The 16,017-nt window shown below is 32.4% G+C and overlaps 1 protein-coding gene across 9 annotated transcripts in view; it reads right to left on the bottom strand.

The window, feature by feature from the left end:
- The window catches only part of LOC106057125 (transcription factor IIIB 90 kDa subunit-like), a 63,885-nt gene that overhangs the window by 10,059 nt on the left and 37,809 nt on the right, over window positions 1–16,017 (bottom strand). For all 9 annotated transcript variants that reach the window (XM_056024491.1, XM_056024493.1, XM_056024492.1 and 6 more), the window contains exons 6-12: window positions 15,144–15,216; window positions 14,850–14,999; window positions 5,082–5,175; window positions 4,478–4,604; window positions 4,282–4,375; window positions 2,609–2,794; window positions 2,201–2,331 (exon numbers count right to left, since the gene is read on the bottom strand). In XM_056024491.1, coding sequence (XP_055880466.1) covers window positions 2,201–2,331; window positions 2,609–2,794; window positions 4,282–4,375; window positions 4,478–4,604; window positions 5,082–5,175; window positions 14,850–14,999; window positions 15,144–15,216 — 855 coding nt within the window. The remainder of the gene's footprint in view (window positions 1–2,200; window positions 2,332–2,608; window positions 2,795–4,281; window positions 4,376–4,477; window positions 4,605–5,081; window positions 5,176–14,849; window positions 15,000–15,143; window positions 15,217–16,017) is intronic.

Here is a 16,017-nt window from a genome sequence, read left to right as displayed (position 1 = left end):
ACACTTGTCAGCTTTTCACCTCCAACACTGATGCCGCTTTTAAAGCCCTGTTGGAAATTGGTCATAATTTAGTGTTTTTTTTTGGCATTTATTTGCATACTATATGCTGCGGAAGTCTTGTCAATGTGCATTACCAGGTCAGCTAGTTCTTTTACTGTCCCTGCTAGGCCATTAATGTCATCTGCGAAGTGCAAGTTAGTAATTCTTCTTCCTCCAATGCTTACAGTACCTTCCATTATCCTTTTATTGAAGAGTGTTGGTGAAAGTAGGCAGCCTAGTCTTACTCCAACTGTGGTAAACAATAATATAAGGGACTGGTTCAAAACCACAGTTGGACTACCCACCTAGAAGAAGGAAAACTGCCTTGCGGCTATACCTAAAATATAAAAGGATTCAGGAGTCAATCCTGAAAAAAAAATCAGGAGCTGGTCACCTTAACCAGCTTGTGCTACACCCTGGCAGAAACTGAAACTATATCAGCACTTACTGTTCCTTTGGAGACATCAGTTGCCCAGACTTTCAGCTCATTTTTATGTATGTATATATAAATACATATCTATATATATAATTCTCTCAAGAGTTTGGACATCAAGTAATGGAAAGATCACTCTTTTATTTCTGCAAGTCGGACGACGAGTTACCCCACGTAATCTTAAGAGGCGAAAAAAAAAAAGGGGGGGGGGTGAGGAACAAGTAGTATTCACCCGTCACTAAATAGCTGTGCTTAACCATTGTGACCAAGAAGTCATGGAAAGAGAACAAGTAATCTACTCTGTCACTAAATAGCAGGGCTGACTTAACCATTGTGGATTTCGCGGGGCCCAGCTTGGTAGAGATACGGATAATAAGTGAAAATTAAGAGTTTGTATTACAAAATATATTCGTCTTTGCATTTTATTCATTCTTTACTACGCATAGAATTACTACACTTGCGTGTGGCGAAGTCATACAGTCATAAGAATTCTGTTTCCTACATAGATCACGCTCAATAGCAAGAATTACTGTATGTTTCAATCTATCTTTGAGAATTGTTGACCTCAAGTATTCTTCATTAGTTTGAGGCGCGAGAAGCTTCTTTCACTAGATTCCACAATTACGGGTATTGCATAATGCCGTTTTTTTTAATCGCGCGTTGTCCATATTGAATGGCACCCCAAAATGACAATTTTTGGCTATATATTTCAGGAGATTTGTATGAGTTTCCAAAAGATTTTAATAATTTCCTGATATTTCCAGGACTTTTTCGTATATTTTGCGATTTCAGGAGATTTCCAGGAACTCAAGGTAAATCAACAGGAGACAGCAGGAAATCCGTTATAAGTTATACAATGGTTTAATTTAATAATTTATACACCTAGAATTAGCGCGGGTCCTATGAAAGTGTGGGGCCCACTGCGGTCACATAGGTTGCAGTGGCCTAAGGCCGGTCCTGCAAAATAGAGGCGTATGCTACGCCGCCGGTCGACTAGTAGGAATAAATCTTTTAAGAGTATAAGATTTAGATGACATTCTATTAACTGAATATTTGTGTATAGTACAAAAACTGATGATGTGACAGTGATAGGGTAATCCCTCATCAGGCAGAGACCAAAGAGAACGCTCGAAGGATAGCAACCTAACATAAAAGAGGAAAAATAAAAATAAATTTTAAGTTAACTTTTCTTGTTATGTAACAGTATTTTTTTTTTAATTTCATTTTTTAGAATATTTATGGATATTAGATTTTAAAAAATCTTAATGGACAACTGATAGTTGTCAATTAAAATATCAAAATTCACTAAATAACCACTTTTCCATAATGTCAAACTGTAACTATTATTTTGAAAGGCTTAAATTTAATATCTTTATCATACTCCCACACAATCACAGCTAACAAGGCTTCTGATAATATTTTCTGTTCTAATAAAATCTTGCAAGTTGATCAGGAGTGTAAATAGCCTGAGAAAACCCTTTACTTAGATACCTTGATGTGTATCTCTTTTTTTAAAAGGTTTTCACTATTTCAATTTTTTTTTTTTTATAATTTAACAATATAGATTCTCTAGATGAGTATTAGTAGTTGTTTTAGAGTCTAGAAGTAATCGATTTACATGAAATCATTTGTTTTAATCAGTTTTGCCTTAATGGTAGTGGATAATTCAACCTAGGTTTAACTATTAAGAAAAAAATCAATTTTTTAATTTTAAATTCTCTTTATCACCTTATCAAGTTCCTCATCATCAATACCAGTCAAGTCTAGTTCCCCATCTTCAACAACATTAGAGTTTTTTGTTAAGTCAACTTCACCAGTTGGACTGTGTGACTGCTGGGGCTCGTCTACTATCTTTCCACCTGTCAAATAAAAGCATTAACCACTTAATCCAGAAGCACAAACTGCTTAAAGTTTGTTTATAAATTGTGTATTTGACATTGCTATAAAGATATGATCTATCAATTACAACCAAAGTACCAACAAAGAAGCTCCTTCTAATTTTATAATTGCCTATTACATAATATTGATGTGAAAAAAAAAAACAGAATGCTTTCACCTCTTAATGATCAAAGAATTTTTTAAGTGTACCAAATAATGATGTATGATGTCAACAGTAAGCCAAAACAGAACACTTACAAGAGTTGCTAGTTTCTGTGGTACAATCAGCAGTCAAGTCAAGACTTTCGTTCACATGATAACCTTGCCCCTCTAATCCAGACCACTCTCCTTTAGTCAAATCTTCTTGAGCAATTTGCAGGATAGTCTCCTCATCTATAATCTTCACTGCTTTATCTACATCTGTTATACTTTCAAGGGCATCCTCTACATACAAAATTCAGAAGTTAGTTTAAAAAAATAAAAAGCTGAAACTATAGTATCTCAACCTACATGTACAGATCTTTTTGGCTGGGTGTAATTTGGCACTGCTTTGTACAAAGAAAGAAACTCAACAGTTATGCTGGATTGTTTTTCATTGATTTTTCATCAACTTTCAATAACAATACAAATTCTTATTGAAAAACTTCCTCTATGTGCATTTTAGTGTAACAAAAACAGATTTATGGTATCCCTTACAAGAGTCATAGATGATCTAGCAATTGGCATGCCTGGTGTAGTGTGAATGAAAATAGTCTGCATAAAAACTACTTATGAGCAAAATGTTACCTTTCTGTACAATTATATACATATTTCTCTATAGATTGTATCAATGCAGCATTATAAACCAATATCAAAATTACACTATCCAAAGCAGGGCTGAAAACTATTTTAGTATATGAAGTTATATTGTACATACATCCAACCATATGACTTCAGAAAGTCCTGTGCTGAAGAAAACTACTTTATTGCTGACCAATGGGATTGTATAATTGATCAATGATGATTAATGACTCACAGTTCAATTCTTTTTCTTCATTGTTCTCATTATAATGTAGGAGCATTCAGACGCATAGACCAATATATGAGATAACTGCACAGTTGACCAATATATGAGATAACTGCGCAGTTGTTTCCAAATCAGGGAGCTCTCCATATAGTTTTCTTTCTATAGGGGTGTTTTGGGGCCAGTGTCTTCTTCAGCCCTCTTGATAAAGAAACAGTTCAATTGAAGGCAGTTGTATTTGTTATATTGTATGTATTATTGAAAGCAATGCTAATTGCTGATCTCAATTTCACATGTAATGTTTGAGTGAAACTGTGGCATGAACATGTATTTTATTGACTATTGTTTTAATGTTTGTTATGTGTAATATACAATTGTAAGACACATTTTTTAAAAATTTAATAAAGATGTAATTACAATTATTATATATTGGCTTGGTTTGTTGAATGCTTCATTTAAGACCAATAATTTCCTTTAATATAGTCAACTCAGTGGCGTAGCAAGGTACCAGTGGGCCTGGGTTCAAGAATATGATTGTGGGGCACCCTCCCCTACATTGAGTAAAACAAAAACAAATCAAACCATCAAGTAAGCATCAGTACATTTAAAAACAAAACAAAACATTCTTTTGTTGGCACTACTTTCTAGAAGTAATGGAGTCATTCAATGCACTTCTTAGACGCTTACTTAAACTTAGGTCCTCCCGTGCTGTTCAACCCAGAAATCGGTCTCAAACAGAAATCAATCTCAATGGTAAACGTCGTGTAGCTTTTTTTGCTATATCTATTTTAGAACTATAATAACACTAAGTAAATTATATAAGGATTGATACATTCAAATTCTTACAGTCATTAACTTTGTTTTCAATTTTTTAAAGTACTTTTGTGGCAGGACTGAACTACACATAATAAAATAATGGATTATTTACCCAAAGTTATTGGTTTTCTCTTCAAGGATTTACTGATATTTTTTTCAAATTTGTTCATCTCCTTGATCATAGTGTCTGGTATTTCTTCCTTCAACTGAAATGTTGACAATAATATAAAACAGTTTACATTCTATGTACCTTATAAAAAGACACAAATATTTCAGTAAATTACAGAAGTTAAAAGCCTTTTCCTTACTTGTGCCAATTTTGCTTTTTTTTTCCCTTCAGTGAAACATGGGGGATCCTGTTCTTCCTCTAAATCAACATTGTCAAACTCTTCAATAGTTAGTTGAGCAGATGGGGTACTCTCAAATTCCAGCAATCTTAACAAAACACAATTACCAATTATTTCAACATAGCAAAATACAGATACCAGCTAGCTAGTTATAAATGTAGTCCAGCTTTGATTAAATTTTTTTATTTATGTGTTTTCCAAGAATATTTAGTTGGAATGTTTCTAAGACCCAAAGAAATTCAACAAAGAAAAAAAAATATTGCAACATTAGTATGCAGTTCATTCTAAAGAATTTCTCATTCCACAACACCATCAAGATATCAGATTTTAGTTTCAATAAGTATGTTTGCAAAAAGATGAATGTGGAAAACTTGAAATAACAAGAATGGTGCTGGTACAGAGGTGCATATTAAAAATTAATACTAGCAGTTGACAGCAGTTTGGATATTTATTTTTTCATGTTCATATTTAAGAACCTTATACTGATTTTTTTTTCAAGCTTATTATATATGGAGGATTTTTGAAGCAGCACTTACAGAAAGTGAAAGGTGCTATGCTAAATTACCTTTTTCTAACAGTACTCTCACATACTTTGACCACTCTTATAATCTGATCAATAGTCCTGTTAAAGTTGTGCATTCTCGATGAGATGAGTAGTGCTAGAAATATTTAAAAAAAACAGTAGATTACAGCAAATTTAGAATTATTTGAATAATTCAAGTACAAATGAAAAACAACATAGCCTTTAAAAAAGACATTAAAAAGAAACTAAAGCATAGCATATTTACAAAAAATATAATAAATGAGCCAAAAAAACTGTGCTGAGTGAATATGTAAAAAATATAATCAATAAGGGGGAAAAAAATCTGAAATCTAAATACAAGAAAATGAAAACAATAAGAAAAGGCTCATTTAAATGACAAGATCATTTAACTCAGAATGATACAGCAAATGAAATAATTACTTTGCATCAAGATCAGAAGAAAAATGCCCCCTACTTAACTTAAGATTTATGGTGAACATAAAATATAAAGTCAAATAAACATATGAACTGGATGGCATCCTACTTAGATTGCTCAAACAATGAATTAATGATATAGCCACAAGTATTCAAATACTTACTCATGTCTGAATATCAAAATCATTATCAACTACATAAACATTATCTTTAACAACATCAACAAGGCTATAAACAATTTTGATACTATGAGTTTGATAGATGATTTCTCAAACTGAGAAAATTACTGATCAGTTTCACTTAACAAACATAATATGTAGCAGTCATCATGAATAACAAAGATAAACATAATGTTCTAATTTCATGAATTTAGGAAATTTGACCATATGAGATTCAAAAATAGGTATAAAACATCATTTTCACATTGAAGAGACACATTCTGCAATTATCTCAGTCTGTGCTGACCAAAAGCACTGTTGGAATTTGAGAGGCGGTTGTCTATTTCTCTGGACAGTGGGGCATTATTGGACACTGTGCAGCCTAGATAGGTTAAGTGATCAACAACATTAGGGAGATGGCTATTAACATTTATTTGTGGATCTGGATTAGTTCACATTAGGGACTTCTGAAACATGACCTCCAGTATTTTTAGTTTGATGGACAGTCCAAACAAAGCTGCAACCTCAGCAAAGTCATGTTCAGTGTGAGCAAGAAGGGTGCAATTGTCCACATAGAGTAGATTAAATATGTTACCATCAGTGCGTAACCTGATGTAGATGCCCTCATGCAGGCGTCACCTCATTTTATTTATCATTGCTCCTAAGAAAATTGCTAAGAGTGCCAGAGCTTGCACACAACCCTGCTTCACAACATTCACACTGACTTTCAGAAAGCACACTGCCTACTATAGAGTATCCAGGCAAAGATCTTACCCACCACTGACAGTAAGATAATGCCACAGTCATAGGAGCAGTCTGATTTGTCGCCTTTTTTGTACAAGGATATGATTGTAGCATCTTCCAGTTCTGGCTGGATAGTAGATGTGTGTCAGTATAGGGTGAAGAGGTCTGTTAACCTTTCTGTGAGAGCAGCACCACCCTATATTAAAAACTTCTGCCAGGAGTTTTATGACTTTTGAGCTTCCCGATTGTCATTTCAACCTCAAAAAGTCTTGGATATTCGTTGAGTTCCATTTTTGCTATTTCTTGTGGGATTTCAGTAAGAGATTCCTCAGACACAACATTTTTTCGCTAAAAAGAAAGCTATATTTCCCAGTTAAGATAGTCTACTATACATGGTTATATTTTATTTTGCTGTTGAATTATCACAATGTGTTTAAGCTTCAAAGTCTACTGTCCCATACATAAACAAGATTACAAAGAGAGTTGGTGTTGCCACACAAACTCAGAGGCGGCCCCGTGGGAGACGGATCCCTTACGCATCCGCATATTCGCAAGGAATATTCAAGACGTGATTTTGTTTTGATTGTTAAAAGTAATAATGTTTCAAAGATTCATTTTTTTAATGCAAAATCTCCCGCTGGTCGACGGAGGATGGCATCAAGCAGGGTATGAAACCGAGACCGTAGAGATAATCAGTCCTGCGCGCTAACCGCACGACCAGGCATTGCTCTTAACCTAATGACAAACTGGTTACAAGTTAATAGCCTATTATTGATAATATACCTACACATTACGGAATGACAACTACCGGATATGTACAATATGTCAGAAGAGCGATTTTAGATAATCTTTTGGTATTGAGCATTTTCATTTAAATGGAACTAGAATGAGGATGTAGATCTACCTAAATTAAACTTCTTATTTAGCACTCTCAATATCTATATCTACTAGATCTAGATATAAAATATATATTTGGGATAATGTAGATGTAATTTAGATAAGATTTATGTAAAAAAAACGGTGGCCCATCAAAATAGCGCGGACAAAATAGCGCGAAATTTCCCGACAAAATAGCGCGGACGTATATATATGTGTATAAAAGTACCGGATTATTAGTAATTTGTATGAATATTGCGAGGACAACTATATTGATCGCCAGAGACGAGACCGCAGAGTGACTCCAAGATTTCGATAGCATAATGGAATGTTAGAGATCGTGTGCAGGACAATCTACCATGAACAAAAAATTCAGTGGAGAGAAAGTACCATGCATTTATCTCACTATTGACGGTCATCACCCTAATGTGTACAAGTTAATCTCTCACTTCCTCAGAGAACAGAGAACAATTTAACTGACGACTTGAAGATATATTGGCAATGTACGGAAACAAGCCAGTGATGGAATTTCTACGTGACATTTCCTATAATTTAACTTTGTTAAAGTTTGTGTGTGTGTATAAATAAATTTGACACGTGTCTTTGCGTGTTTTTACAGTACACTTTTATAATGTAAATAAATGCTATATTTTGAAATAATTCATTTTACCTTATTATGATTTTTGCTTACTTATGTTTTAAGATATCTAAAGTGTTTTCTGCAAAAAGACTAAAATATTTTTTTTTTCTGCGCTATTTTTGTCGGCGCTATTTTGTTTGCGCTATTTTGTCCGCGATATTTTGACGGGGTACCAAAAAAAACAACACTAGATTTAATAGACTAATTGCAATATTAAATTTTAAAATAGTAGATTAGTTTTAGTATTTTATAATATTGCAATTATAGATCTTGATCTAGTCTAAATCATGGCTGTCTGGTAGTGGGGTTTGCGCGCTGGACTGTTGCTTGGATTCATCGATGGTCCCAGGTTCAAACACTTCCCCCTTGCCATCCCCCATCGTCCTGCGGGAGGTTTGGACTACAACTCTGAAGGAACATCAGAAACATGTAAAACAACAAACATTCTAAACTAGACCAAGAAATTCTAGATCTAGATTCTACAATGATTTTAATTAGAACTTAAATATAAATCTAGTTTAAAAAATCTAGCTCTAGTGTAAAAAAAAATCTAGATCTAGTGTAACAAATCTAGCTCTAGTTTAAAAAAAAATCTAGATCTAGTGTAAAAAATCTAGATTAGATATAAATCTAGCTATTATGTCTTTTTAAAATGTCACATTACGAGGTTTAATAAACATTACTATACCGAGTTGTTTTAGCATTTCATTTAAAGAATTTATTCCATATGATATCAAAGGAAAAAAAACCCACTACTTCATACGGCCTAGTTAGACTAAAAAATATCATCTATACGATCAGCTTGTTGAGGGTTCATAGACATTGGTGCACTGAGTGAAATCTTTAAGCATTTCATTTAATGAATTAACTCCATATGACGTCAAAGGAAAAAAATTCCACACGTCCTAGTTAGACTAAAAAATGTCTTCTATATGAGCAGCTTCTAGATGGTTCATAGACATTGGTGCACCGAGTGTGTTCTTTTATCATTTCATTTGATGGGCTAGTTAGACTAAATATATATATATAAAAGGATTAAAGACGCTTTTTTTTTTGTCTGTCAGTCTGTCTGACCATCTTGTTAATAGCGATGAAAAAAAAAGACTAAAAGCTATTGAAAATCTGATTAAAATGTAATTTCCCTTCCGAAACATTGCATTAGTTTTAAGTTTCTATAATAGATTGTTCCGGATGTTTATATATTTTTAGTGAGAGAAAATAAGAATTACAGATTAATCAAATACCATTAATTAAATTTATGGAATGGTCTGTTATGAAAATTTGATGTACCATAGATGTACCATAGCCTTATGGAGAGATTTTAGCTAGAAAGTTAAATGTAGTGTAAAAGAGAAGTGCAATTTTACATAAATAGAGTTAAAATATTTTTCATAAAAAATACGGAACAACCAATTTTCGTAATTGAGAAAATTATTTGTTTTATTTATTAGAAGAGGAATTTCAAACATTTATTAGCGTTATTTGATTTTTCATATAAAATTCGGATCATTTTTGGCGATGATTTGTAAGAAAATTAAAGTAAAGTAGGTAGATTTCTTTTTCGAAACAAAATCCGGAACATTCTTTACTAATTAAACAACTTTTATTATGTTTCGGCAATAAAATAAACTGTAAAATAAGTCTAAAAAGAGATTTTCAATAATCATTTCTAGTAAATTACTTTCTTATTTTAAAATCCTGAACAACATATTGTCAATATTTTTGAAAAAAATAAAGTCATTTGACATAAATTTGTTTTAAGTTAAAAATTCTGAACAATTGATATTGATAAATAAACTATAGTGACGTAATGTCAAAGAATATAAGTGTAATATTACTCAATTATGCGATTTCAAACAATCATTAGACATAATTTATTTTTTATAAAACAATATCTGGAACAACTTTATATTTAATAAAATATAAATCAGTATAGATATTTTTATTTAGCATTTATATGCTATTTACATTAAAAAAACGGAACAATGTATTAAAGATCATGTGTTTATTGCAACGTTTAAGCATGGAAATAAAATCTAATATAAGTTAGAAGAGCAAACAAATATTCGTTGGCATTGATTTGTTTTTCAACAAACATCCGGAACAATCTATTATTGATACTTAAAACTATTGCAATATTCCTGAATGAAAAATTAAAGATTAAATCAGATTTACAATAGCCTTTAGAGTTATTTGTTAATCTAATCATGAAGGACAGACCGACCAACAGACAAAACGCACAAAAATAAGTTTCTTTTATTCGGATGGGGGCACTAAACAAAAAATAAATAAAATCTGATTTTTAAAAAAAGTTTAAGGAATTGGTTTAGCACCATAACATGTTGCGACGTTACGCTACTGCAAGAAAGTCGCTCCATAAAAAGTCAATTTTAAAAAATGTGCGTGTTACTTACATACAAAGTGCATTATTAGCCTTTATAAACAAACAGAAATGTTTTCTTTTAATTGTAGCAGCTAGTTGACCAAAAAAAAACACCTTTAACTATTATTTATATTTGTTGTAAACATTTCTTGTACATTTTATAAATATATTTGACTTAGTGATGCTGAAATTACACAAATACTGTCCATCCTTGTTAGCATATTGTAACATTGCCTCCCTTACATTTACGTAATTGTTTTAGAATTGGTGTATTTTTATGAAAAAAACGCTTGCATAATTAATTTTATAAATTAAACGGTTTGCTTTTAGAAAACCAAAAGTAGCCGTTGCACCTAAACTTTTCAAGCCGCATTTAATGGTAAATTAATATTTTTCATATCTCTTCTAGTTTTCGAGACCTGAGTGTGACAGACGGACATTTTGCACAAACCTAATAGCGGCTTTATCCCCTTACAGAGGCCGTTAAAAAAGGAAATGGTCATAACACAGCTTCTCTATGCCTAAACTTACACTGAACATGATATCCTACTTGCGGTCAATAATATGCGTATGCTGAAGCCTCTTTTGGTTTAGCTATAAACCTTAGTAAAACAGAAGTCATGTTCCAAAAGAATCACTCAATAAAATCTACTCAGCCCAAAAGATCACAGTGAATGTACACCCATGGTAGACTACTTTACATGTCTGGGAAGCGTAGTATCAAATGACGCATTGCTTTTAAGGGAAGTTGATAAGCGTCTGATCAGGGTTAGTCGTGCTTTTGGACGCCTACAAGTGAGTGTGGCAAAATAAATCACTCCGCCTGCCTATAAAAATCTGTGTCTACCAAGAAGTGGTTCTCTAAACCCCTCTTTGAGGATCTGAGACATAGGTACTTTACAGAAAACAACTAAGACTTCTTGAACGCTTTCGCCAAAGATGTTTGCACACCATCATGAATATATGAAAGGCAAGACTGCACTACAAACAGCGATGTTCTTGCAAATGCTGGTATGAACTTCTTATAGTCTGACAGTCATGCTGGACAGGGTGATGAAAATAATCCAAAGGCAATCTTTTTTAGAGAGCTGAAAGGTGGTCGGCATAAGAGAGATGCCCCACAGAAACATTTTTTAGAATACTAATGCAATGCTTTTAAGTCTCTTAGGAAAAAATGCGCCATTTTACTTTGTTACAAAATGCATGTTTTACCCAATAACGTAGATATTTTGCATAACTTGATTTTCGTACTAAAGCCATAATGAATATACTAATTGCAATATTAAAGGTCTGAACACAACAATTTAAGTAACACTGCAATGTCTTTCTTCCAAGCCAATTATAGGCCAATAGTTTTAAGCAAAAGATGCAATGTAAAATGACAAGACTTGAGCTGTGGGTTTACTATATTGTTGGGCAACTAACAGAACACAAAAGCAGCTCTTTAGATAGTCTTTACCTGATCTTTCATTTTTCGAATTACACAAATATTCCTAAAATGACTTCGGGCGAGGCTCAGTCACCTGGTACTAGCACTAATGTAAGTGTCAAAAACATTTTGATCATTCTTACAATAAAAAAAATTGTAAGGTAAGATAATGTCATTCTCTAGTGACTCATAAACTCTAATAATCATGGAAAATTTAAACTAATATGTGTTCTCGTTTCTAGTATGACTAAAATTAGAGCAAGAAATTCCTGTGACATTATCTCATGCCAAGACAAATCAAAATTTTAAAAAGTATATATATATATATATATATATATAATATATAAAGTAGAAAGTAAGGCGTATGTATGTATTGTTATGACCCTATTGGCGGCGCAAAAGGGTTAACTATAGGCTCAGCTGACACACACGTGAATCACTCAGGTCAGCGGGGCCATAGACAAGGGATAGTACTACGATTACACGCAAATATGACCAATGTTATGGTCATGTGATCGAAAGCCTGCGTGTACGAGTGACACAGTGTGTAGGAAAGCGGCAGTTCAAGACCGGAGAGCGTCGAGACCGGGACTGTTAGTCGGCCATGAAGTCGGTCCTGGTTGAGTCCTCATGTGTTGATGTACAAGTCCAGAAAGAGAGACAGTAGAGTTTTGTACGGTGATGTACAGAGTGACATTTTAGTTGTTGATGTTTGATGCCAATTGTCTAGTATTGGCTGTTATCTACTTATTCATTCATTATTAAAGTACCAGATTATTTGGAGCCTTGTTGTCAAGTTCTTGATGTGTTGATGTGTTGTGTTGTGTTTAGCAGTGTTTACAGAAGGCCTGATTAGGAGAGAGAATCGTAACAGTATGTATGTATGTCCCCGTATAGAAATGAAAACCGTTTGACCAATCTTGATAAAACTTGGCAAAAATGTTCCTTGGGTACTAACTTAGACCGTAGTGTATGTATTGTAGCCCTAAAACAAACTTAAGACCCTCAAAAAAAAAAAGTTGACCAGCTCTATGAAAGCATTATAACATCATCGAACTAGGCCATGTTTACATGATAAAAGATTGAAAGGATCTAGATCTAATTTTAAAAACTACACTTTACGCAGTTTTTTACTTTGACACATGAAAATACAAAATATAGTTCATTGATTTCATTATTTAATAAAATTAACCTTCAAATTTGTGTTTCAAAAGCATTTTTTAATTAACATGAACATATTAATTATAGTCCATTCATTTCATATTTTAATCAAATTAACATTCAAATTGGTTTTTCTAAAGCATTTTTCATGCATTCGTTCGCTAAAGCTGCGAAGCAGTGTTAAGATATATTCTAATAGTTTCATTCATTTGCGTACATCTAATTAAAAAGGTCACGCATGCGCAAGTGCAATATTTAACTCTAGATCTAGGTCTAACTCAAGATCTACTTTATTCTTTAACACATGAACATACAAAATTAAGTCTATATTCATTTCAAATTTTAATCAAATATATGTAGGCCTACAAGCAAATGGTTTTATTTGAAAAAATGGATTTAAGTAAGTCGATTAGCTATTTTGACAGCACAATTCATATTATGATACTATTTTTACATTTACATATTCGCTTTACTTATAACATTATTATTTCGATAAATTGTTTACAAACCACTCTCAATGTCTCATCGACAGTAATACGCAAACAAAAAACCAGCGGGCCGCGGGTAATATATGACTAGTGTATATAAATATATATATACATATATATATATATATATATATATATATATATATATATATATATATATAAACATTTTAAAGAATACATTTTTTACATTTATAATAAAATAAATTGTAAAATTTTTTTTTATTATTTTAGCTCAAACCGGGTATCAAATTCATGATTTTGACAATGTCAGTTCTTTGTACGAACAATGCTACCCACTAGGCCAGTGGGCAATGCATATGCTAATAAAAATTTAATGGTACTTTTATTGTATAGACATCTAGAACTAGAACTTCTCGATCTAGTATCTACATGTAATCTACATTAGATTTAAATAAAAATAAAAGAAAGCTTAGATAATCTATCAATAAACTGTAAACAACTTTATTTTAATAAACAACTTAGTTATCGGTATACTGTGGATGACTATGCCATATTTTTAAAAATTGTTTTTCTCCTAATAACTTATGAATGTTACTTAAAAAAAATAATGGAACATTTTTTACCCTTTCCCATCGTCGTTTTGCCCGAGAAAGAATCTTGATTAAACGAATGTATATAGATCTACTAGACTTTATAATATTCCAATGAAAGGCCTTTTGATCTAGATTTAGAAGATGATGTGGACAATTTTCCTTAACATTAATTTATTAAACACTTGAAGCAATAAAATCTTACATTCAAGAACGCAATAGTCCTTTCAGAACTGATGTCTTGATCTAGATCTAGTTCTCTATCTAGCCAAATTTACATTTATTTATTTTTGATAAATTATAATAATCAAACTAGTTTTCCCCAAGCTAGTAATTCTTTTCTCAGCGATATACATCAACTGTTAAATTTCTAGGAAAATTGTTAGAGCCTTTCTGAGATAAGTGTTCCAGGTTTGATTGATTTTGATTTGGGCACATCGGCACAATTTAGGCCTCAAGGGCCACTCTCCCTCCACACAACAAGGGCCAAATTCCATAGTCAAATCATTAAAATAGTAGAGGTAGTAAAAATTTAATTTGGTAAAAATCTAATGTAAATAGTACGTTTACAAATTCATAAATCAGATCTGTGTTCCAGGTTTCATGTGAATTTAATTTTGTGATTCAAAGATATAACTATTCTCTTTTTAGATTTATTTAATTGAAGTGTTAAAAATTTCCATTTGTGCATTAATGATCTTTGCTATATATGCGAAGACAAAGAGTCCATTATTTACATCTAATCAATGCAACTTGAGATCTACACAATTCAGAATAGCACAAAGCAAAAGTAAGTCTTGTCAAAGTCAGGTGAGGTATTACATGGCAACTACTCAAGGATTTTGAGAACTTCTAGTGTACAATTTACATAAACAAGAAAATGATATTTAAATGTAACAAACTAAGGTTGGTTTTAAAATATGCAAAAATTGATTACTGAGTTACCTGCACCACAAAGTCCAGCTGGACGACGGCCAGTGTGCATCCAATCTCTCTTCATCCTAGCTACCAAGCGAGATGCTGATTCCACCACTCTATTAAGTTTATCTCCAAAATGTAGTTGATTAGCAAAACGTCTAATGTAAATTATAGGATCTGTAGAAACATACAAATGATTTTTGTTTTTAATTAAAATCTATTGATAAATGATCATTATTTATAATATAATCATGATCAAAAGCAAAATACTATTAACAAAAAATGATTAACAATATAAATATCATAAATAAAATAACATACCAACTATTCTGATATTCTGTGATAGTTCTGTTGCAAGCTGTACAAAGATTCTACCCAGTACATGAACATTTACCTATTGGTTGAAACAAGAGAAAAGATGAGACTTTTTACTCTAACATTTTCTTTTATGCATGAGCAATAATCCTACTTGGTGAAGGTCATTTCATCCCCAATTAAATATTTTCTTTTTTCATTATTTAATTGTGCTGTTAAGGCTTTGACTTTAAGCCCCCATTTCATCTAATATATAAATACATGGGCGGACTGGCTATATGGGCAAACGCCCGGTGGGCCAGTCTGGTCGCAACCAAAGAAAAAAAAATTTCAAATGCAGACAACTTAAAAAAAAAATGACAGCAGCGAGACACAGATGCCCGAACACGTTTTTTTTTTTTTTTTAAATAAATAAATTATTATTACACTTAATTTTGTTTGAAATTCAACAAGAATTTTTAAAAATTTACACTATACACTGTAGCCTACGTATTATCACTTGCAAAATGTTAGAGCGTACTTTTTGCTATGCACGAGCGGCATGAACTTCAATACAGCTTTGATGTCTTCGAGGTTGTGTTTGGCCTAATCATTTTTCTGGTCAGCATGGACATTAGATGGTACTCCGTTTTTGGTGGTTCTTTCCCTCCCGTGTCTTTTGATGGTTCCATTTCCAGTTAACGAAAAATCGGGATGATAAAGGTTAAGTTAGAAAACATTAATATAACGCAGAAAGAAAATTGGGGCGATAATTAGCTCTTTAACATATACATTGGATACCAGCACATATAGAACTAGAAGGAAATGAGAAGGCTGACACACTTGGCAAGAGCGAAGAAACTAATAGTAAATAAAATAAATGAGAAATCGACAAGCTCTC

This window comes from Biomphalaria glabrata, chromosome 3 (genome assembly GCF_947242115.1).
Source record: "Biomphalaria glabrata chromosome 3, xgBioGlab47.1, whole genome shotgun sequence".
NCBI classification, from domain to species: domain Eukaryota; kingdom Metazoa; phylum Mollusca; class Gastropoda; family Planorbidae; genus Biomphalaria; species Biomphalaria glabrata.
Note: the sequence above shows the minus strand (reverse complement) of the source record. Positions and strands in the feature narration are given on the sequence as shown.